This window comes from Pseudorasbora parva, chromosome 4 (genome assembly GCF_024679245.1).
Source record: "Pseudorasbora parva isolate DD20220531a chromosome 4, ASM2467924v1, whole genome shotgun sequence".
Taxonomy (NCBI): domain Eukaryota; kingdom Metazoa; phylum Chordata; class Actinopteri; order Cypriniformes; family Gobionidae; genus Pseudorasbora; species Pseudorasbora parva.
Window position 1 is genome coordinate 49,547,442 of NC_090175.1, and position 25,095 is coordinate 49,572,536.

The 25,095-nt window shown below is 36.1% G+C and overlaps 1 protein-coding gene across 1 annotated transcript in view; it reads right to left on the reverse strand.

Moving 5' to 3' along the window:
- myo15ab (myosin XVAb) overlaps window positions 1–25,095 on the reverse strand; it is a 50,544-nt gene that overhangs the window by 8,884 nt on the left and 16,565 nt on the right. The window contains exons 23-48 of the mRNA XM_067442837.1: window positions 24,356–24,440; window positions 23,835–23,934; window positions 22,543–22,652; window positions 22,335–22,430; window positions 21,997–22,232; window positions 21,326–21,504; window positions 17,817–17,889; window positions 14,548–14,742; window positions 14,339–14,454; window positions 12,908–12,993; window positions 11,975–12,086; window positions 8,601–8,672; window positions 8,450–8,514; window positions 7,434–7,778; window positions 6,724–6,808; window positions 6,430–6,595; window positions 6,252–6,342; window positions 4,788–4,893; window positions 3,982–4,097; window positions 3,812–3,871; window positions 2,618–2,693; window positions 2,379–2,494; window positions 1,777–1,895; window positions 1,549–1,690; window positions 995–1,106; window positions 121–195 (exon numbers count right to left, since the gene is read on the reverse strand). Of these exons, the coding sequence (XP_067298938.1) occupies window positions 121–195; window positions 995–1,106; window positions 1,549–1,690; window positions 1,777–1,895; window positions 2,379–2,494; window positions 2,618–2,693; window positions 3,812–3,871; window positions 3,982–4,097; window positions 4,788–4,893; window positions 6,252–6,342; window positions 6,430–6,595; window positions 6,724–6,808; window positions 7,434–7,778; window positions 8,450–8,514; window positions 8,601–8,672; window positions 11,975–12,086; window positions 12,908–12,993; window positions 14,339–14,454; window positions 14,548–14,742; window positions 17,817–17,889; window positions 21,326–21,504; window positions 21,997–22,232; window positions 22,335–22,430; window positions 22,543–22,652; window positions 23,835–23,934; window positions 24,356–24,440 (3,134 nt within the window). The remainder of the gene's footprint in view (window positions 1–120; window positions 196–994; window positions 1,107–1,548; window positions 1,691–1,776; window positions 1,896–2,378; window positions 2,495–2,617; window positions 2,694–3,811; window positions 3,872–3,981; window positions 4,098–4,787; window positions 4,894–6,251; window positions 6,343–6,429; window positions 6,596–6,723; window positions 6,809–7,433; window positions 7,779–8,449; window positions 8,515–8,600; window positions 8,673–11,974; window positions 12,087–12,907; window positions 12,994–14,338; window positions 14,455–14,547; window positions 14,743–17,816; window positions 17,890–21,325; window positions 21,505–21,996; window positions 22,233–22,334; window positions 22,431–22,542; window positions 22,653–23,834; window positions 23,935–24,355; window positions 24,441–25,095) is intronic.

Sequence of the window (25,095 nt, forward strand, 5' to 3'; positions counted from 1 at the left end):
TTAATAAATATCTATTTTCATCAAGTGACAAAATATATCTAATTTCAAGTTTAGTTATACAATTTAAAGCATCCTATAAACAAAATAATATATAAAAAGTTAATATGTTAAATGTCGCACCAAAATCTGGTGTGCCTCTCTTTAGCTCCTCGAGGTAAACAACCTTTTTCTTCACAACACAGCCATAATTCTGACCTGAAACACAAATGAACATGCATATTATGAAAATGTCACAGTTCTTCCTCTAAAATGCATGTACAGGAGATCATGTACTGTACGGGACCCCCTCAGTCCCACTCATGGATTTCCTGGTGTATCAAAGACAAGCTTTTCCCAAGGTTAACTGCTGCTCCTCCTCTGTGATGGAATGCAAATATTTTGAGCTCCATTCTAAAAACCTTTCCCTGCAGAGTCATTTCCTGACCTTTACTGACTCCTCACTATACAAATCACTGTATGCAAAAAGATTGGAGTCTTCCATTCAAAAATGTGGGCTCTTGAGTGACTAAGGCTGCATTTTTTAAATCAAAAATACAGCAAAAACAGTAAAATTGTGAAATATTATTACCGTTTTAAATAACTTTTATCTAATATATTTAAAATTTGTAATTTATTCGTGTTTCACAGCTGAATTTTCATCATCATTACTCCAGTCTTCAGTATCAGATGATCCTTTAGAAATCATTCTAATATGATTTCTATATTAGATTTATAGATAGATCTATAACAGTTGTGCTGCTTAATAATTTTGTGAAAACTGTGATATATTTTAAATGTCTTTACTGTCCCTTTTGGTACATTTAATGCATCTTTATTGAATAAAAATATAAATTTCTTTAAAAAAAAAAAAAAAAAGGTAGTTTACTTAAACTCAATGGGACGATCTTATCGTATCTGGGTGCCAAATATTTCACCCTGCTAAAAACTGCATGATATCACTGCTTGTGGGAAAGCCTTACAGATTTTAATGTGCGTATATGACTGCATTTCTCACCCTCCTCTAATCCATCCATGGCCTGCAGACGAATGATATCTCCTTTATGGAAGTTTAAAAGAGCTCTGTCCTCTGTGATGAAGTTTCTCTCTGCTACAACATACTCAGAGTCCTGTGGAGGAAGTCAAAAGTACATCATTGCATGTTAACACAAAATCAGACCGTCTCTGGCAGTGTAACAGCAGCTTAAAGTTACCATGAAATCAAAATGGACAAATCTTTTCTTTTTTTAATGGAAAAATGCAGCATTTATTACAAATTATTAATAAAAAAATTAATTGTGCCTTTGTAATCTTTAATCAAAATAACTCTCCTCTTGCAGCGACTGTCTGTCTCCTCTCTGATGACGTGTTTACTGGCACAAGGGCTGGACAACCTGTCACTCACATGACATCAGAGTAATGACCAAATTAAATCCAGCCCTTTTTTCTTTAATCGAGAAGCCATGTCATCCACATTTCCATCACAATCGGGAAGAAAAGACAATATCGCAACATCCTTTTCATGGCAACTTTAAGAAATTATAAGCAGATAAATCCAACCCTTTTTTGTACCTTCTTAAGATGAGAGATGAAGAGATCAATCATCTGTTTGATCTGAGGAGCTTTGGCTGAAAACAGAATCAGTTTCTCATTCATCAGATTAAACTCCAGCATGTTCTGAGACGGGATGGTCACAAACAGGATGTCTGTGTAGCTGTGGGAGAGAGTGAGAGTTTTGGCACTCAATCTTTACGAGGTTTAAGGCTGTCAGGTGGTTCATTGGCTGGATGGATGACGCACCTGTACGGACGGAGCACTCTGAAGTAGTCTGGAGCTGCAGTGCTGCTTTTCACTGTCTTTAGAAGTTTGATCCCAGAGTGAGATACTGCCAACACCTGCACTCCAGTACCCACACTGCCCTACAAACACACACACACGTTTGGTGTCGTGTTTCCATGTTTTATGGGGACTTTCCATAGGCGTAATGCGTTTCATACTGTACAAACTGTACATCCTATCCCCCTTACACTGCCCCTGCCCCTAAACCTACCCATCACAGGAAATATTCTTCATCTTTACTTTCTCAAAAAAACTCCTTCTGTGTGATTTATAAGATGTTTTCCTCATGGGGACCTAAAAATGTCCCCACAAGGACAAGGATTTCGGATATTGCCATCTTTGTGGGGACATTTTGTCCCCATAACGTAGGGATTACCAGGCCCCACACACACACACACACACACACACACACACACACACACACACACACACACACACACACACACACACACACACACACACACACACACACACACACACACACACACACACACACACACACACACAGGTGATATCAGACATAAGCACCACTGCATTCATACTCGCCAGGAAAAGGAACTCACAGAGGCCGGAAAAAGGCGAGAAAAATAAATCTCCCATGACTCCCTGGCAGCAGCTATCACAGCTTTCTTCACAGTCTCATCTTGAACATCTGTGTTCAGCTCGATGCCATATTGAGCTATGGAACAAACACACATATCATACTAACAGTTCAGTGTAGTCATCAAAAACATTAAACTAAACACGCCCTGAGAAATGATTCCACATAGAAAATTTAACTGTAAATGAATTTCTTCCTCACCAAACATGGATTTCATCTTCTGTCTCTCCTCTTTAGTAATGCGCACACATGCCTCTGTAAACGTGTCATTGACAATCTGAAAAACATCATGATGAGAAATAGGTGAGAAATAAATGACAAAAGATGAGAAATAAATGACAAAACTTGGGATCAGTACTTTAAAAAAAAATAAAAATGCAATGCTTTTATTCAGCTAGAATGCATAAAAGTAATCAAAAGTGACAGTAAAGAGTACCCTGATGTCACAATTCGATACATATCACGATACAATATTATTGCAATACTTCAAAGATGTATGGTAAAAGGTTAACAAACAAAAGTACTGTTGATTAAAATTCTATATTTATTAATACATTGGGTGTGAAATTAGGCTTGGACCTGGTATTGGTAACCTAAATCACAGGACATGTTGAAACCAAAATAAAAATATTTATGAATCTGAAGCTGAAAATACACGATTATTTTAGACGAATATACTTGCACTCTGTCACTGACTATATATTTAAAATAACTCAGGCCACTTTTTACTGGTAACTAAAAGACATTTGGCACCAGGACCCACAGATCATCCCCCACTGCATTATTATACATTATATTCAACATTATATATAGTAGTTGTCACATGTATGGCCTGTTTTTGTTGTTTTGTTTCCTGAACTTGCTTTTTTTATTTGTCACATGTTCCTTTATCTAGTTTCCCGCCACTTATTTGTTTCCATGGTTACCCTTGTTAGTTTAGTTCTGTTCAGTAGTGTTTTGTAATCATCATCTGTATCACTTGTACCCCTCGTTTATTGAGTCATCTGTGTTTGTATTTAAGTTCCTCTTGTTGATCCACTCATTGACTGGTCACCGTTCTATAACAGTTATGCTCAGTTGAGTTTATCTGCTATGTCAAGAAGTTCTGCTTGTATTCCTGAAAACTTCATCAGTAAACTTCATTTGAGTAACGTCTGTTCCTGTCGTAACAATAGTTTAATGTAGTACTGACATTAAAACTGTACACAATACAGATTGTCACTATCCACAATACATATTGTTGCATTTTTTTGTGAAATTTATTGTGACACGATATATTGTTACACCTCTATTAAAGACTTTTAAAAGTCATTATTACAAACTCCCCCCAAACTTTCGATTCATCAAAGCATTCTAGACTGATATTATGAAGGCGCTGTGTTGAGTTCACCTCACCTGTTTGAATATGAGGTCCAGTACTAGCGGATGGTTCCAACTGTCTTTAGGATAGAAGACCTAACGCAATTTGTACAGCAGCATTAGTGCTGAAACTGTGCTGTGTTCAGGATGATCTACAAAATTTTGAAATACACACTCACAACAAATAAAATGATGCAGACACACACCTCCTTCCTGAGGTAGATTTTCCAGGGGACGTTTGTGTAGGTGTAATGCTCCTCTGTGCTGCTCCTCTGCAGCTGTGTTTGGATGCTCTCAGATTCCACTGGAAGATCTCTGGACACTGTTGTGTGTGTGTGTGTATGACAGATGGAGAAAGAGAGAAGGTTGAGGACATTAGTATACATTATACATGCATTATACAGTATGCACTATACATGTATACTGCTATCCAAAATTTGGGGATGGTAAGTTTTTTGTTTCTGAAAGAAGTCTGTTTTACTCATTTATTTGTTCAAAAATACAATAAAAACTGTAACACTGTGAAATATTAACTACAATTTAAAATAATATTTTATTTATTCCTGTGATGTCAAGTCATGATCCTTCAGAAATCTAGATCTTAGATCTTATTATTAACAATGTTGAAAACATTTTGTGCTGTTTAATATTTTTGTGAAAACCATGACACATTTTTTCAAGATTCTTGTATGAATAGAAAGTTCAGAAGAACAGTATTTCACACAATATTTTGTAACCTACTATCATTTTTGATCAATATAATGCATCCTTGCTGAATAAAATAATTAATTACTTTAAAAAAAACAACAACTTCCGAACAGTAGTTCATTGTACAAGTCCACTACAGTATAGTCCATTGGTACTATAGCATTACCATATTTATTTGCCATAGTATTTACATGGGACACCAGAGAATACCATGGTAATAACATCAAGGTAATGTTCAAAAAGAGATCAGACTGTAATCATATCTGTTATAAGCGATGTGTGTGTGTGCTTGTGTGTTTTTTACCTGGTGGTGGTAAAGTCAGTGGTGGTTCTGGTGCTTTCTTCTTGCTGCTTTTAGTTGGTTTAAGGCCTCCATCTCTGGACACAGCAGCTGGAGTGGGAGGCTTTCTCTATACAAACAGGTATTAAAGCACAAGATATGATATTTTGCAAAGAAAAAAAATTGTGCACAATATGACCAGGAATGTGTATAGAGAAAGAAAATATGGTATTTTTTATTTATTTAATCTTGACATTAAGTCATTGCAATTAATAGGTTTAAACTAAATTGTATTTTGTTTCAAACCAGACCAAAACATCCTGAGATTTAAATGTAGCTCTACGGAGGACGTGGAGGAGGCCACCAAGTCGATATCTCAGAGTGGTAATGCAGTTTATGTATTTCTCTCTGCAATGCCGAACACAACAGTAATTGATCATAGCCTATGTTATCAAACAGTTAATAATGTGTTTGTTTCCCATTAACCACCTCAGAGTCTCACTTTTTAAAATCGGCATATTTAGAAATGCTTTGCACATCATAAGTCAGTGGAGAAAGGCTCCGCCCCGCTCCGCATGTTGACGGGATTGGTTACTCAGCAGTGATGATGACTGATGAATTTTCACATGGTCTGTCTTAAAGGGATAGTTCACTCGAAAAGTAAAATTCTGTCATTAATTACTCACCCTCATTAAGTATGCTGATTAAACTGCTGAAATCTTTCTGTCCATTCATCTACAGCTACACAACTACCACTTTGACCCTTCAAAAAGTTTTTAAAGAGATCACAAAAATAACCCATATGAATTGGGCGGTTTAGTAAAAAAAATCGGAAGAGACTCTGTCGCTTTATATGAAGAACTGATTGAATTTAGGCTTTTATTCACATATAAACATTCAACTCACATATCAGTCGTGGTAAACGGAAGCTTAAGCATTTTCGCTTGATGTGTGAGAACTAATTAGGTTAATTTTTGGGTTTGAGCTTCCTCAAGAACCAATGAGGTTTGTTCTCGCGCATCAAGCAGGTGTGTTTGAGCTCTTGTTTATGTTCACTGATCAATGTTTATATGTGAATAAAAGCAGTTTAATTCAGTCTGTTCATCATATTAAGTGATCAAGTCTCTTCAGAAAATTTTGACTAAACAGCTTAATTGAATTCATTTTATGATCTCTTTAACTCTTTGAAGCGTCTAAGTGGTAGTTGTGTAGCTGTTAATGGAGGTACAGAAATCGTTTAGATTTTATTAAAAAGATCTTGTGTTCCCAAGATGAACGAAAGTCCTACATGTTTAGAACGACATGAGGATGAGTAATTAATGACAGAATTAACTTTTTTGGGTGAACTTACCCTTTAAAGCATATCAAAATCATTGATCACCACTTTAACTGATTAGTTATTAGCAAGCAACCTTTAATAGCTCAGAATGCTTTAAATGGATAGTACAGAAGTGAGAGAGGTAGACACAAGTAGAAAAACATACACACCTCTGGAGGAGGTGGATTGTCCATCTGTGTTTTTAGGATCTGCATTGCCTCATCGTGTGGGTTCAACTTCTTGACAAAGCCTTTATCTCGTCTGTCAACAAACGCATGACATTCTTTGAGTTAAGAAGCTTAATGATAAAATAATCGGATTGTAGGAGCATATGCACAGGTAACACACCTCTGTCTCTGCGGCACAGGTTCTGGGACCGGAGTTTGATATTGTTTAATGATGTCTTTAATATTATGGCTGGGAACGATGTGCTCAGAGTTAGAGACAGAATATTTAACCACCTCTGTGCCAGGAGCCGGCGCAGAACGCATGGGACTCGTGACCGCAACAGGAGCTAAGAGACAGAAATAAAAAATGAGGGAAGGGGTTGGAATATACAGAGGTTAAAGAAAATGCATTTGTTTCAATTGTTAGACATAATTTAGTTTGAATACAGAGATATATGATTGAATGCAAACACACCATGTCTTTTAGCAGGTCTGCTGTCAAGGTTAATTGGTGCAGCGGGGGCTTGTTTCTTCCCTAATGTCCCATTAGATGATGCAACCTGAAAATCATTTAGCCAAAGGTAATAAATAATTATCAAAACAAAAAACAGTTCTTATATTAAAATATATAAACAGATACACAAACCTGATAAATATAAGTGACTAAAAATAAACTACAGTCAATCAAAGTGAAATTAGAAGCACTTTAGCTGAAGCGAGACCCTTACGAAACAAAAATATATTGCAGTATATTGGAAAATATCATTTAATACATTAGGCAATATATTCACATATATGGGATTTAATATTTATATTCTCCAATATATTGCAATATATGAAAGCGGCAATCATTTGTATATTTTGCAATATATTACAGGAATATATAATATATTGTATAATACCATAAATATATTATTCCATGTATTTACAATATATTATAATATATTTCAAGTAATATATTGGTAAATATATTTTCCTTTCGTAAGGGGAAAGATGCAGTATTATTTTATAATTGATAAAAAAGCAGAAAAAAGAGTAATGACATTTGATTACAATTTTAAAAAACTAGTGTATTTATATTCACATCACATGTATTACTTTAGCAAATGCTTTTATCCAAAGAGTCAACAATATTCCTAGTATAAGTTTATGGTATAAACTATATTATATCAACACTTGTGGCACCTGTGTAGTCTTGGTGTTCTGTGGCTGCGTCGCTGGTGTGTTGGTCTTCTTCAGGGGCTCATGTTGCCCCTCTATGGTGCTAGGGGTGGCGTAGATCGAGGTGGAGGCAACAGTTGGGTGGGGGGTGACTGGGGGGCTTGTGTATGCGGACAGGGGGAGTGGTGCGTAAGGGCTGGGGGGAATGTTTGCGTAGGGGCTGGGAGGAATAGCGGGGTATGGGCTGGGCGGCAGAGTGCTGTAAGGAGTGGGAGGAGGACTGGTTGGGGGGCTGGTGAGGGGAGACATTGGTGGACTGGACACTGGACTGGTCACCATAGCCATCGCCTGCATGGTCATCTGTTGAGCCTGAAGATGTAGGGATAGTTGAGAGACACAGGGTGACTTAAAACGCTTGAAAACCAGTTCTCACCAAGAACAGTAACTATAGTTACTATATTAGCGTCCACATGGATGGATTCTAAATGGATGTCATTGATTTTATCAGCTGGAAAAAAATATTTTCTAAAGTGATTCCAACAAGATTGTTTCCCTCTATCTTTATATTTGTGATGTGGATGCATGATATCATATGGCCATTTGTATGGCAAAAGTAAATTTAGTATCATTTATATACTATTATAGTTTTTGTTAATATTTAGATTTAAAGTTTTAGTAATTTTGTTGTTTATTTTTGTCATTTTTATTATATACATTTTATTATTTAAAAAAATGTCAATATAGTTTTTTTTATTATCATTGTAAATTAAATAGTAATTAAAAAGTTATTTTTGTAAATCAAGTTAAATTAAAATGAGAAGTGTTGACTTGGTAACTAGCTAGCTTTTATATCTTATTTTATTTCAGTTAATGTTTATTTTATGTTTTTTGTATGTTTTTAGTTTTAGTAAACAAAAATAACTCTGAGCTAAACTAAAAACGAAACTAAAAAAATTAAATAAGTCATATGGTTTCAAACAACATGAAGATGAGTAAATTAATTTTTGTGAGAATTACTATATTAATAAAGACTGCAGTACCATAATGACGGCTTGCTGGTTGATGATGGTTTGTTGCTGTTGAGCCAGGACAGTTTGCTGTTGGTCTGAAGGGCAGAATTATAAGACAATACTAAATAGTTCTCTCTTACTTCAAGCCCTGTAAATCTGATGGGATTTTAATTACAAATACCTTGCACTGGGGGCACCGCTGGCACACTGGGCATGGCTGAAGTGCCTGGTATGGGTGGCAGAACTCTAACTGCTACAAAATACACAGAAAAATAATCACACACACACAGCCCAGCACATTATTAAATTATGTACAGTATGTGGGCATTCATAACTGAGTCCAGCTTAAAAAAATCAGCATAGCTGGTCCTCAGGTTGGGTTCCTGGTGTGCTAGTGTCTCTACCAGGCTTCCAAACTTTACTGCTGCTTGACCAGATTCGTTAGTCAAGTCAAATTTATTTGTATAGAGCTTTTCAAAATACAGATTATTTCAAAGCACAATGTTTATCATATCTTAATAATTGTCATGCCTTATAATCTCATTTAGTATAGCAAATTAGAGCTGGGTGATAATATAGTTTGTGACGTTACAATTAATCTACCAGATAAGATATTCTATATAGTCAAGGCTTGACATGAACTTTTTTGCTCACCATCCACTGTGGCTAGTGGTTTTCCAAAGTTTTTGACATCAACATTATGGAAAAACTTCCATATAGATATTTTTAATATGATCATAATTTGGCAGCAGGTATATCAGGCTGCTGTCACTTTAAGACCTGATGAACAGATCCATTATACTGTTACAAATACAATTGTTTAGATTTGCTTAAAACATAACTGACCGTGTTTACATGAATACCTGCCAAGACATTTGGACATTTGACTTTTTTATTTTGTGTTTTTTTACTGTTTAAGTGCAATAAGCAGTGAACAAGATGTCAATTTAAAACAGAGAGGGCAAAATATGCGGGAATGAGTAAAATTATGCACAATACATGCAAACCCATGCCGATAGTAACTGTTTCAAGCCCTTTAACACCAACAATATTAATCTACTGCAAATTAAATGAGTGAGTGATTGAGGGGAGGCGGGTTGTGTCAGAGAGATAAAAGAGCAATAAAACACAGCTGTTGTGTATCTGTTCTGTGGGAAATTAGGATTGGGGTATTTCAGATATTTCAGCATTGATATTTATTGAAAAGTCTATATATTGACAACACTGTACTGCATTTCAGAAGCCTTTTAAAAAGACAACAACTGAAAACAATTGTTACATGTCACTGCTGTAATCCACCCGCATTTGACCGGTTGGCGAGTTTTAAAGGTCGTTTTAAAAGTCATGAACTGGCATTTTTTATACTGTTGTTTGAGGTTGACTTATGGCGTTTGTGTGATTTTTACATTCAAAAACATAATGAATAAGTAATAGGCTATTTTCTACACTGTTTTTTAGGCTGTCTCCTGGAACGCTGGGTTTTTATTTTATGGGCGTGCCGCACTGGAGACTTGGAAGTAAATGACCATGTCTAGGATTGGATAAGATTTTCATTTAATGAGTTTACACACACACACACACACACACACACACACACACACACACACACACACACACACACACACACACACACACACACACACACACACACACACACACACACACACACACACACACACACACACACAGCATAGTAAGGTAGGCTATGTTCAGTTAGATACCTACACAATCAATAGATGTCAAATGATATGTAACAATGCAATATATTACACTGAAATTTTTTTTTACTCACATTAGGGCTGTCACTATTTATTCGATATTCGAATATGAACATGACGTGAAATATCTGTAATCGAACTATAAATAAACTATCTGGTTTTTAAAGTGCCATGTATAGCGCATTTTTATACAGTCTATAGCTCAATATAAGCACCTCAGTCGGAATAAAAATGCCCAAACCGAATGAAATTGTAATCAGTTTGAGAGGGGTGAGATAAACCTTTTCATGAACCGATCAAACAAAAAATTTCAAGTGATTACTCGCATCCTTATATGAGAGTTCACCATGCAGCCTATAATGTTGACAAGAGAGGAAAGGGTTTTTTCTGAGGGGTAAATTTTCTATTTCGTAAGAAGTTATGAAGATAATGCTGGAATAATCACACAGACATAGCCTGGCTGCTACATCCTCTTATCTTGACAGCGTTTGTCCAAGGCACTTGATATTCAACTGCGCCTGGCCTGACAAGAAATATTTTTTTCTGAGATGATTATTACACTTTACAACAAATAAATAGCTTTTATAAAACCGTATAAGTCCTTGTGGCCATTGAGAGATGGCATCCGTGAAGGGGTGGCATCCCCAGATTGGTTTAGATAACGTCTTATGTAAACAGTTCACTGAATCTTTCAAACGTAATTATTCTAATCACAATAACAAAAGAGTGTGCTTATGATTAGACCGTTTGTTTTTTATTTTGTTTGCCATCTCATCCAATAGAGGGCGCTCTAAATGTATTGTACCGTAGGCCAATGACCAAATGTAGGCTCGCAGATATTTGAATATATTCGAATACATTGCTTGATATTTTATATCCGTTCAAATTAGATTTTTCTCAAAAATTATAGCCCTAACTCACAATAATGTTGCTTCATTCATTCATGTAATCTCATCCTGTCTGCAAATCCAGTTTCTTGTTTACAAACAAATCCATGATCAGACATGAAGGAACAAAACACGCAACGTGAGCTGGATATTCATTTAAAAATAAAGTTGATCCATGCATTCATAATATTATAATCCGAATTAAGCTTATGTGGTATGTTTTTTGGTTAGAAGTTTGATCCGGTTTAGCTCTATGTAGGCCTGTGTCAAGTCAATGTCAAGTCAACGAGTTGACGGGCATGGCTACAGAATCAGGCGTTGCTCTTATTCTGTTGAGGCGGTGTTTCACCACACAATTACGTCAAGGGTTGCCATATTCTGAGATCAATCGTTTGCTGGGCCTGGTGTCAATAAAAGCTTTTCTTTGACTAACAAGGCTCTAAAACTTATAGGATTTTCTTATATTACCATGACCTTTTATATTTCAAAAGCTCAAAGGAAAGTTGATTTCTCAATTCATGACCCATTTAATGGCAAGCCCTTGTCTATATTGCCCTATGTGAGTATACTGTGTGTATGCAGCAAACATAAGACTTCTTTAAAGAGCTGGGTGACAATAGTAAAATTTTGTGGCAAAAAAAATCAGTTTAGATTAAACCAATGACTATCACTTAAGTGTACTCTGTGTGTAATGGAGGCCAGCTAATAAGAGCTTTGCAGGTAAACCTCACTCCCCTGATCTTAAGAGGCACTCTAGTAACTGTTTCTAGAGATTGTGGTCTATAGCCTCCTTGTTACCGCACCTGCCTCCCACGCCCAAGCCCACACAGAGACGTTTTGCAAGCAGTCCCGCACCAAAACCAGCACAAACCAGCCTGTTCCAGCAAAGAAATTCCTGTTTTTTTAATATAGACTTCTCAGCAGAGAGCATTAATTGGATGTGTGTTTACCTCCAGGCTGAAGAGCAGCTGAGAAATTGACTCTAGCAGGGGACTGTGCTTCATCCCCACCTACACCTCCTCCACCCTTCATCCTACCAGACAAAACTGATGCATCAAGGTCCTACATATAAAAGAATAATACAGTTAGTTACTAAGACCACATGCTTCAGAGTACTAAAGCAAAAAAAAAAAAAAAAGAAAAGAAAGAAAAATCAATTGAAGAAACACCATTCTGGAGTAAAAAGATCAGACAGTGTTATTAGGTTTCTCCAGCTGCCATACAAAGCTCTGCATTTTTCTTGCTGATTATTTTGAGCCATCTGTCTCCTCTTTATAATGTATCTGGAGATTCCTTAATGGTTTTCAAGCTATAAAGGTTTAAACATCCACACTGGCTGAATAGAACTTTTCATGTTAGTACCATACATTGTGAACAGTTTTATAAGAGCCAAAAAGCTACATTTACATTCCATGAAAGAGGGTAAACAACCTATTTTCATTTTCATAATATATTTCTGAGTGAAACAAGATATTGAATGATAAATAAAATGCAGGGCTCCAACCACACAGAGGAGTGAGTCAGACCATGCGTTCACACATCTTTTACTGTTTTATTCTGTTTCTATAACAGAGATGAGAGACATCTCATTGATTTAACTTGTGTGTGTAGTTTACTTCATGACTCTTGGTCTTTCTTTGCATGTGGGATAAGCCTCATTAAAAAATTACACCCTCATTTGTTTACTCTTTTCCTGGTGCTCGGTGTAAAACGATCATAGGAAGCACAGCCAAACATGCACACAGACCCACAATCAACATTCACATAAATGAGTCTGTGAGAATAACAGTAACCCTGTAAAACAATCTTTCATACTCTCACTCTTACACACACATTAAGGGTTAATTGACATTTGTGTGTGAGATAATCAGGTGTCACCGTACTCCAGTTCCATCAGACAGAACTGGGTCAAAGAGGCTGTCCAAATATCGGTCCATCCCTCGAGTGGCATCATAGGGTGGTTCTGAGTCTGATAAAGACAGAAAGAGAAAGAGGATAAATATTATATATATATATATATATATATATATATATATATATATATATATATATATATATATATATATATATATATATATATATATATATATATATATATATACACACACACACTACACTGCAAGTATATAAAAAAGTTTTTTTGCTAAAAGGAATTAGCAAAAGTACACAACGGTTCAAAAGTTTTAGGTCAGTGGGAATTTTTAAAAGAAATTAATACTTTATTCTGCAAGGACACATTAAATTGATCAAAAGTCACAGTAAATACATTTATAATGTTACAAAAGGTTTCAGTAGCACTTTACCGTCCTGTTCCACATGTACATACTATGTACTTATAACATTTACATTTATTTACATATTACATTTACATTACAGTTATAACTAGCTAATAACCCTGAACCTACCTCTAAACCTAACCTTAACCCCTGTAGTTACCTTATATTACCCAGTACTTACTTTGGTAACTACACTGCAAGTACAATGTATGTACACATACTGTAAAATAAAGTGTAACCAAGATTTCTCTTTCAAATAAATGGTGTTCTTTTGAACTTTTTTTATTAATCAAAGTATCTGGTTTCTACAAAGTGTTTTCAACTTTGATAATAAAAATGTTTTTTTGTTTTTTTAACAGTAGTGTATTAAAGGAGTCATTTAATAAAGAATCTAATCAATTACAAAAATTGCAGTTCAATAAGCTATAAAAAAATTACTGTAACTTAAACTTATTCCCCAGTTAAAAAAGGCATTGGAAATTGTCTGATGCCGGACAGATTAATACATCGTCATAAACCGTAAGAGAAATGTTTTTATTTTATTTAAAAAGAGGATCACTAAAAATCTCATCAAATCAAATCAAATTATGCCAAGTGAAGAAAATAACACTGGTAGAACAAGCCACTGCCTCATAAACATTATTAATGATCAATGACCTGAACATTTCACCCCTGCAAGACCTATTAACCCTGTATAATGTTACTCATCCTCTGGACATAAACAGAGAAAGGTTACATGAACACCATCAGGGTTAGTTTAGCTGTATGTAATCTAGCCATTCTGTGTGTATCTGATTCTACTTTACATGCAGGGCAGTAGATCTTCTACTACTGATTAAAGCAGGGGCTGAGGTTTAATGTTTCTTGAGGTTATGCTCGGTTATTCATGACTCATGAGACAGACCACTAGGCCTATTGGTGGAATAACAATCACCGGCCAATCAGATTGGGAAGGGTCAATGACTTTATGTCTTTTCACTTAGGAACAAGAGTTTGTTGTGCCTTACGGTAATTTAAAAGACTAAAAAAGGAGGCTACCTAGACTGTAGTGGCCTTCAGAAATCGGTAGGCTGTTGGTTGCAATGGCGTTCGTTCGGTTGGCATATGAGAGCGGCCCCTCCTCATCCTCTTCAAATCCAGTGCCAAAGAGACTTCTGCATTCAAACATATGTATTCGACATTTTCACAATAATGCAGTATAATTAAAATGTCCGAGAACAACAAAATATATTGGGATGCATACATACATGCTTGCGTTAGGTCGTGCCCTGCTAGGGTCTTCAGTAGAGATGATGAAGTATGTTTTCTGTTTAGGGAAGTCTGGCAGCAGCTCCAGGTCACACACCAGATCGAGAACATAATCGTGACCCTCTAACTCCACCCACTGCGCCAGCTCCTTCATCAAAACGGACCAACCCCATCGACTCTCAGCAGACACGCCCCTGCAGGATGGACATTACCATGGTTACTGACACCACAGGCTGAAATCACTAGACAACACACTAGGTATCATATACTTGCTGACTTTGTAAATGGCTACAGACGGGGCTTGTAGCCAGTGTTGGGGAAAGTAACTTTGAAAAACAATTTTGCGTTACTCACATAAAAAGTTAATAATTTACGTTGCTTAGTTACTTTTTAGGAAAAGTCCTGCGTTACATTACTTTTGCATTACTTATTTTCACCTGGGCTGGGCTTGTTTTTTTATATAAAAAGAAAAGTTATATTTGAGCTAATGTAAAGACCCTTTCACACCTAAAGTAGATAAGCCTCAGGTAACAATAACTTCACCAATGAAAACAAAAAATTGGACTCATTAAAGGTCAGCAGCAAGTACATTGGTCAATAAAGTGAGATTGAATGCATACAAATATTTGATTTGTTTAACATATTTAATTATTGGAGGTTTGCATATATTGTGATTTTGCATTTCACAGATTTTATTAATTTTAAGGTATACTGAATCGTGTTTTTTGTGCAAATGAGATTTAGTAAATGCACGCTCACATTGAGCCTAAAACTACAATAACCATCAGTTTTACACAGAACGACTCCACACTTATGATTTTTCTCAATATTGGGACAAGAGAGCGGTCATTCAATAAATAGGAAAATAAAATTTTAAAAGTAATGCATTACTTGACTAGTTACTTGAAAAAGTAATCTGATTACGTAACTTAAGTTACTTGTAATGAGTTACCCTCAACACTGCTTTTAGGTAGCGATTTACAAACAGGCATTAACACCTTTTCAGCAGTGGCATGGTGCCACTTTGGCAGGTTGAGTTTTAGTTCTGTCAGGACCAGTATCATCAAAGATGATTGACAATTAGCATGTAGTCTGGATTGGCAGTATGGTTCTGTTCTGGGCAAGAACTCCTAGTATGGATAAGAGCAGGGAAAGCAGCAATAAACCCCCTTAGGATGAACAGAACAGAACCAACAATGTATTGCAGATACATAAAATTTTAATGTACAACATAATTCGTGAATTTAGTCTGATTGAAGGGGAATCAGTATACCAAATCCTGCCTGACGAGAGGAGGAGCTGCAGATGGAGGAATGTAATTAGCTCCGGAGAAACATGATAGCTGCTGATAATACTGAAGGAGCTTATATATGTATGCTGTGATAGACTTCATATCCCTATAGGTAGACGTGATTAGCTGACAGTCAGCTTATGTGAGCTTGACGTGATCTGCCAGAACTAACGCTACGCTTGATTTATAATATATACTTTTTTCAATTGTAGTCTTTTAAAAAGGCACCTGAAATATTAAACTTCGTTTTAAATATTAAACAAAAATGTCGATTTTTCGATATATATCGATGCGGAAATATTTGAGAGGATGAATATTCTCTTATTTGAGAGGATGAATAGGGAGAGGATCTCTTATTTGAACTCCAGATGAATAGGGCTTGAATTTATTTGTGGAATTGCATGTGTTGTGCATAATTTGACTCATAATTTGACTCATTCCCATAGATTTTATGCTAACAACCAAAGTGCGCACGTAAAGTCGCCGGTCCATGTACATTCATCTGTTTTTTGATTTAAAGGGTAAGTTCACAATAATTTTATGAAGCGACGAGAATAGTTTTTGTGTGCAAAAAAATGAAATAACTTATATAGTGATGGGCCGATTTCAAAACAAAGCTTCTAACCATTATGAATCAGTGTATCGATTTATGATTCGGATCGCGTGTCAAACCACCAAACTGCTGAAATCACGTGACTTTGGTGATCCGAATCATGAATCAATACGCTGATTAGACATTATTTAGTTTTTCAAAAACTATTCCCTTGGCTTCATAAAATGGTTGTAGAACCACTGTAGTGAGATGGACTTTTAACAATGTCTTTAATGCCTTTAATGGGTCTTGAGAGAGGAAATTAAATTGTGGCCAATGAGGGCCTTTCTGAGCCATCGGATTTCAACGCAAATATCTTCGTTGTGTTCTGAAGATGAACGGAGGACTTACGGGTGTCGAACGACATTAGGGTTAGTAATTAATGAAAGAATTTTATTTTTTGGGTGAACTAATCCTTTAATATTAAAAAGTGGATTTTTTTTTCATTTTTTTAAATGAGAATTTGGCTTGATTTTATATTTTTATGGTTAACACCACTATTATGTGCACTATTATGCATTAATTCATGCTTAATTAATGCACAGATAATCATGAGTTAATGTATTACTAATGGTGAATCCATTTATTATTGATTACTGCATCAGCAACTAATGAACATGATTAATAGATTAAGTAATCATTAAATGGTTATTAGTTAAATGTGTCATAATGTATTATATCCTTCATAACACATTTTAACTAATAATGTAAATTAATGTGTTAATTACACTGGTCAAAGCCATGCATTTCAACTTCCAGTTGTCTACTTTAATTAATCATTAGCTAATGATTTATAAAGGTATTATTATGTTATGACTTTACTTGGGGCACATGACTATTAACTAATTCAGAATTAATTCAAAACTCATAACCTCAATTACATATTACTTAATAAGTTAGTTAATAGTCATGTGGCCCAACAAGTAAAGTCATAACATAATGAAACCTTTGTAAATCATGTGAATTATGTAAATCATGGCTGGTGAGAAAAATGATTCATGTCAAGCCCTGGTTTACAGAAAATAACTGGGCATCATACTCCAAACGACTTTTTAAGTAATTCTGAAGACAACAAATTTGCTAGGAGATGTGTGACGAATGAAACCAATATGTGTTCTGAATGGGCTCAAAATATCAAATATGTTTCAAATATGATGAAATCAAAATCTGAATAGTCTGTTCCTATAAAGCACTACGTGATTTTCTGTAAAATCTGTCAACTCCAACTAGCTAAAATCTGCAGATTGGCTCAGATGTTCAGAAGCTAGTGCAGCTAGTGGACTCGCCCAGATTGTAATTTGAGGTAAAAATCTGTGTAAAAGTAATCCAGCATTAAGATACTGTATCTTATATTTTCTAAAAAAAAAAAAAAAAAAAAAAATCACCTGTGTTGTAAAATGTCTCCTGCAAGGCCCTCTCCATTGGTCCAGGAATGGACAGGACACAGGAAAGAGACACCTACGAAGAGATAATAAAAAAAAAAAAACTGGCTCAACTCAAAAAAGCCCCAAACCAAGACTCTCTGTTATTGTGGTCTCCAGATACAAAAATCTGTGTAAAAGTGTGCTCGGTCCTTCCTCCCAGTCTAAATCTATACTTTTTGTGTTTTTATGATCTTCCAGGTTAAAATCATTAAGTTGGATTGCTTAGACCACATACTACTTCTCAACCTAAACTGGAGTGTCCATTTCTATAAAATACAGATAGTATATAACTTGAGATAAACTTTTATTACTTTTATTTTTATTTGAACGAATACAAACAAGCATTTCTTTTTAAAGATGTGCTGCCAAAACAGCTCCTACCCACTGAGATATGGACCTCTGAAGGTGTCCAGTGATATCTGGTACCAAGAAAATAGAAGCAGATCCTTAAATTCCTGTAGGATGTGAGGTAGAACTGTCTTTTCAGACTTTTTGGTCCAGCACATCCCACGGATACTCAATTAAATTGAGATCTGGGGAATCTGAAGGCCAGGGCATCACCTTGAACTCTTCATTATTTTCCTCAAAACATTCCTGAACAATGTGTGCAGTGTGGCAGGGTACATTATCCTGCTGAAGAAGTCACTTCCACCAGGGAACACCATTGTCTTGAAGAGGTGTACCTGGTCTGCAACAATTAGGTAATTGGCATGTGTAAAATTTACATCCACATGAATGGCCGGACTCAGGGTTTCCCAGTAGAATTCCCAGAGCCCAGTGTATCACACTCCCTCCACTGGCTTGTCATCATCCCACAGTGCATCCTTCTGTTTGCTTGGACCCAATGGGATAGCTTTAGTTCCCCTTGTTCATCAATGAGCCTTAGGCGCTCAACACCCTGTCGCCGGTTTGTGGTTTGTCCCTCCTCTGACAATTGTTGGTTAATTCTCACCACTGGTGACAGGGAGCAACCCACAAGCCTTGACGTTTCAGACATACTCTGACCCAATCCACTATTTGGCCTTTGTCAAAGTCATTAAAATCTTTATTTTTACCTATTTCTCCTAGCCTAGAAATCTAGACGCACCCTAGCGGCAGCCCGCGAGTGTCGTCTAGCAACTCTCAATACAGTTCTGAGCTGTAAATGCCAAGATGTGTTATGAGATGTGTTATGAGTTTTGCCGACCAGATGTGGCGAAAGTTTAATCTTTCATCTAGCTCTGGTTGGTTGTAGCGCTATCCAATTGCGTGCACGCCGTACAGAGGGAGTTTGAAAGACAACTGTTTATCCCGCCCTTTCGGATTGAGCTGTCAATGGTGAGTTTCCAGACCAAACATCTTGATGTGGGTCTGGCTTGTCAGGCTATATTTCTTCTGCATAACTGAGAAATTATTGTTTGCTTAGCATCTAATCTATCCAAACCGTAATACATGGCCTTAGAAGATGATCAACAATATTCACTTGTCCCCTGTGACTGGTCATAATGTTTTGGATTCTTTTGGGTATACTTTGTGATCAACACACAGGAGAAACATCTTAAATAAGAGGTCATTAATACCTTTAGCTTTTAATGGTTGTTATGTAATTGTAAGAGAATTCCCGGGTGGAAAGAGTAGTCAAGATAATGCTGACTGACCATCTTATCTGTACCAGCACACACACACACACACACACACACACACACACACACACACACACACACACACACACACACACACACACACACACACACACACACACACACACACACACACACACACACACACACACACACACACACACACACACACTATCACATATCTACTAATCTGCTCCAGCTCAAACAGGCGAGGACAGAGAGACAGTGTAACTGGATGAGAGAAGGAGTGAAATAAAGCAGAAAGACAGAGAGAGTGAGTGAGATTAGATGAAAGAGGAGAGGCTGAAAGAAAGATATAGGGAATGACAGAAGAAGAGATTAAATAGATGAGAGGAAAGGATGGACAGATGACACCAGTCCTGATTTGCATCCTGACCTGACATTAACATCCATTATTTGAGATAGACAGCAGAAATGAGGACAGGAAATTGAGGTGAGAGAGAGAGAGAGAGAGAGAGAGAGAGAGAGAGAGAGAGAGAGAGAGAGAGAGAGAGAGAGAGAGAGAGAGAGAGAGAGAGAGAGAGAGAGAGAGAGAGAGAGAGAGAGAGAGAGAGAGAGAGAGAGAGAGAGAGAGAGAGAGACACTACTGGACGAGAACAAAAACTCTAACTGAATTGAGCTGGATGATAACACTGTCTTCTGAAGAGCTGCTTTATAGCTGAATCAACTGTTTCATTACATTTTATAACATTGACCCTGTTATTGAACTGATTTGAATTAACACTGATTGAACTGACTTGGGCTGAATAATGGCACTATTGTCTTCTGTAGAGCTGCTTTTAGCTGAATTAAACTAGTTTCATAATTGATGATCTTTACACAGAACTGAATCAACACTGAACTGGCCTCAGCTGTAAAAATGACAACATTGTGTTTCACAGAGGTGCAAAAATCAAATTTGTGTCATATCTGATGAAGTTTGCATCATTGATTCTCTTATGTTCCTGTTTATTACTGTGAAGCTGCATTGAAACAATATGTATTTTATAAAACGCTATATAAATAGAGGAGAAACAGCGCCACTTACGTCTCATTCAGAAGCATTAATCTGGAACAGTTTTAAAACCAACTGGATGGAGATAGTCAAGATGAATCTTCTTGTCTATTGCCTGTTGTTTTCTGACATTGTAGCTTTCTTTCAAAACCAAGGTTTTTTGTTTTGTTTTGTTTTTTTACTTTTTTAAATCACTTTATTATGTGCTTTAAAAAAATTCACTTTATTATTGTCCTTTTTTGTATTTTTTTTTAAATATGCACATTTTCACTTTTAATCATATGCCTAATATATGCTGAAATGTTATTATTTCTTGTGTTGTCACATTCAGTTACAAATTAGATTAATCACAAAAAAAATATTTTCAATTCCAAATGGTAAAATTAGATTTAGATTGATTGATTAGATTGATATTTTACCTTGCAAGCTTCTGTGAACAGTAAAGCCTGCCTTCTGTGATCTGACTGCCACCTCAAACATTCTGTCATTGATGAGTGCTGTTTTGGGATAATTTAGCCATATTTAATGATTGAGGAGGTATGTGTACCATTCAGTGTCTGTGGTGGTTATGCCATGCATGAATAACACTTTTTTTTTTTGAGGCAGTAACATAAAATGCACTTAATGTAAAAAAAAAACATTAACTGTAATAACTCCGTGTTGCAGGCACCAATCCGGTTCGTTTTTTTCTCTATAGACTATAGATACTCACAAAGATATAACGATCAAGATTATCTTAAAAATTGTTGTCCTTTTTACTATGCTGTTTTGTTCACTGTGTACAATTATCCTTTTTGCTTTGTTAAACACGTAAGAAAACACTAACAGGGTCTTACCATCAAAACAGTGCACCTGGAGAACCATGTGTGCTTTCTTGCGGGTGGTGGTCCACTCTAGCAGGGATGGAGGGTATGTTCGAGATGCTTCAGGAACCAGGTAAGATTTCTGCATGGCTTGGAGGAGTTTGTGTTGGCACAGTGCCTTAAAGCCATTCAGGGCATAGTCTGACACAAATCTGACAGAGACAGAGGAGGAGGCCGTTATTTAACATACTATTGCATTGTTGTACAAAATATGCATCAGTGATATGCTTTCTTTTTTTTTTTTCATTTAGCAAAGATGCATTAGATTGATTAAAAGTTACAAAAAAATTATATATCAAATAAATGTTATTTTAAACATTCTGTTCATCAAAAAAATCTTCATCTTGAGATCTTCATCCTAATAAGTAATGAGCAGCAAATTTATATTAGAATGATTTCTGAAGGATCATGTAATACTGAAGACTGATGATGCTGAAAATTCAACTTTGCATCACAGGAATAAATTACATTTTAAAACAGTTCATTTAAATTGTAATAAAATTTCACAATATTAATGTTTTACTGTATTTTTTATTAAATAAATGCAGCCTTGGTGTGCATAAGAGATTTCTTTTAAAAATCTTACTGACCCCAAATGTTTGAATGGTAGTGTATGTGTTTGTGTTATATGTGCATTCTCTCACTTTAGCAGATATTTGTCCATCTTCTCCGATGGGGCGAAGGAACTCAAACAGGCAGCCATCAACAGCCAGCCTCTCTCTGCATTTCTGCTGTTTTCATTCCTCCACACCTGATTGGCTATCTGCGCTAGGATCTCGTCTCTGATGGGTGCAGTGGCTAGGCCTCTCTGAATGATGTAATTTCCAAACAGGTTTTCTTGGGCTCCATTCAGGTTTGGATCTCCCATGAACCTCAAAATCTATCAACCAAAACAGATATGAAAATTCACCAAGAAACTGCCAAGAGAGTTACAAAAGTGACTCATAATGAAACCCAATAGGTACCGTAAACGTAACATTACCAGTATAAACACATCTAGAGCATCCTGTTTCAGATCGTCTTCTAGACGGGTCAGTGAGTTCTCCAGCGGTGCTGTTAGCATCCCGAACTGCAATTCCTGCACAAAAGAAAGAAAAAAATATAGACAAGCTTTACTGTATTATGGCCTTAATGTGAGTGAATTGTAAGTATTATGCATGCGTGGGTGTGTTAGCAGGTAGGACATTCACCCTGAAATGTGTGCGTATATATTTGGTCATCAAATAGTTGTTGATGTCCAGTGGAAGAGTGAGCTGGGGGTATGTCTGTATTCTAGGAGCCTGAACCAGAGCCAAGCAGTCTGAATGACGCTCCCTACCAGCTAAAAACAAAAAAAGCAACATATTATAGGTTTAATACTATTTCTATCATGACAACTCACTGAAGATATTTAGCATGGTAATAGATATGACAATGTTAATGATGTATTCGTTCTTGGTGGAAAAGATCTGCTATGCTGCTGCTGTTGTATTGCTGCTGCTAGTGTTGATTATTGCTGTTGTTGTAGATTATTTCTGCTGCTGCAGAGCAAGTACAGGAACTTGCTAATGTCAATGCATACACAGATTGTAAGGCTGATACACAGGCTGATGTGAGTATGTAAGACATACTGCTGCTGCACAAATAGCATATATCAATTATCCATAGCAGATCTATATAGGTGTAGCTGGGGAAAGTGAATTTAGATGAACTCTGAAAACTTTCTGCACCTACCCATAAACCTTAAAGGGATAGTTTACCCAAAAATGAAAATTCTGTCAGCACTTACTCATTCTGAAGTTGTTCCAAACCTGTTTGAGTTTCTTTCTTCTGCTGAACACAAAAGAAGATATTTTTAAAGATTATGGATAACCAAACAGTTGATGGACCCCAATGACATCCATAGTAGGAAAAAAAAAAACTATGGAAGTAAAAGAGCCATCAACTGTTTGGTTACCGATATTCTTCAAAATATCTTCTTTTGTGTTCAGCAGAAGAAAGAAACTCAAACAGGTTTGGAATAACTTCAGAGTGAGTAAATGATGACAGAATTTTCATTTTTGGGTGAACTATCCCTTTAACTTACCTCATGTAGTTAGCTTACTCTACTCAGCACTTTTGTGGGCAAGTACACTGTGAGTGCATTCTAAGTGCACGTACTGTAAAAATAAAGTTCAAAGCTCATTAAAGCGCATAATTGTTTATTTTAGTTTTAACTAAAATAACCCTAAGTTGTAAGGGTGTTCTGGGTGGTTGGTTGCTTAATAGCTTTTTTTTTTTTTTTCAATTAATTGTTATCATCAGCTAGATAGATACGTTAGATCACTCAGAAAAATAATAGCACATCTCTCCTCAACCAGCAGCATGAAATGAGCTATCATTCACCACTGTAGCATAAACAGCGGGGGACAAGCCATGTGCCACAGTGCGATATAGGCTTGAAAAATAATTGTAATTGTGATGTTTTCTTTAGTAAATAACATTAATAATGAGGAAGACACACTGGGAAATTGTGAATAACCTGCTGTAGCGTGTAATAATCCTCCTAACTCAGCAGGAATAACCAGCTGTGTCACATTTATCACCTCCCTGCTTATTCGCTCCTACAGAAAAGAGAAAATGCATAATAAAAACTCTCGTTAAGAAAAGTGGAAAATGTTTGCCTGGTTATTTACAAAAACTGAAATCTAAAGAAATTTGAATATATTAAAATGTGAACTGCAAATGGGCCTTATGATAATGATACAACCTCAAACCTTTTTATGGTAATAAACAAACATAAATGTTTCTTAATTGTTCCTAATTGGTCCTTAACTAAAAATGAGCACAGACTGTTCTTTTACCAGTTCAATCCTTCTCCTCTCCTCCTCTGCTCTTCTTGCTAAAAAGATGTTGTGCTGTAACAAAACCAAGAGCAAAAGTAAAGCATTACAAATTTGAAAACCTGATTGTAAACTTTTTATTAATTGTATTAGACACTTTAATATTGATGAAGTAACAATTAGAATTTATTAGGTAACATACCCTGATGTATCTTTTGCGATTGACAATAAGTCGGACCATTGCACGGTGCCTACGTAGGTTTATACGCATTCGCAGAAACCTTCGCCTGAAAGGCACATAGAGAGTGAGGGAAGTTTCAGCCATTTCTAAGAAATATAACACTCATTTTTTGTGGTCAAGGTCAAGCTTTAGAACGTAGCTAACATGCTCAGTCAGTTTAATTAAGGTGGTCTATCAATGTTAACAAGGCTATTCAAGATGTCAAGTCAGATTTGCCAGATCGACTTCATCCTTACTAGCTGGTTGTCCTGTGATAAAATGATAAAGCAACTTGACATAGCTTAAGCTAGCTAATGACCAGTTAATGTCTAATTTAAACCAGTTATAAATCTTGAAAAAGCAACAATCAAAGTCTGAGTTTATACTGCAAGGTTAATGCACAGATCTGATCTTTTAACCATATCCAATTTTTGTACTCATATCCAATATCTGTGTTTACATTAATCCTCGCCCAATTATAAAATGATTACATTGGTGATCACTTTCAGCGACATGGTTGACCCTCAGGTTTTGAATGGCTGTATTTACATTTTTATCATATAATTTACGTCAGGTGGTTATTTTATACCATAATCACTTGCCAGCATAGAAAAGTTACAGCTGTCATTGATGTTTGCAGTGTAAACTGCACAGATAAAAAATATATTATAATAATTTAAAAAAATCTATCTATTTTATCTAATTCTACTGGGAATCGGATA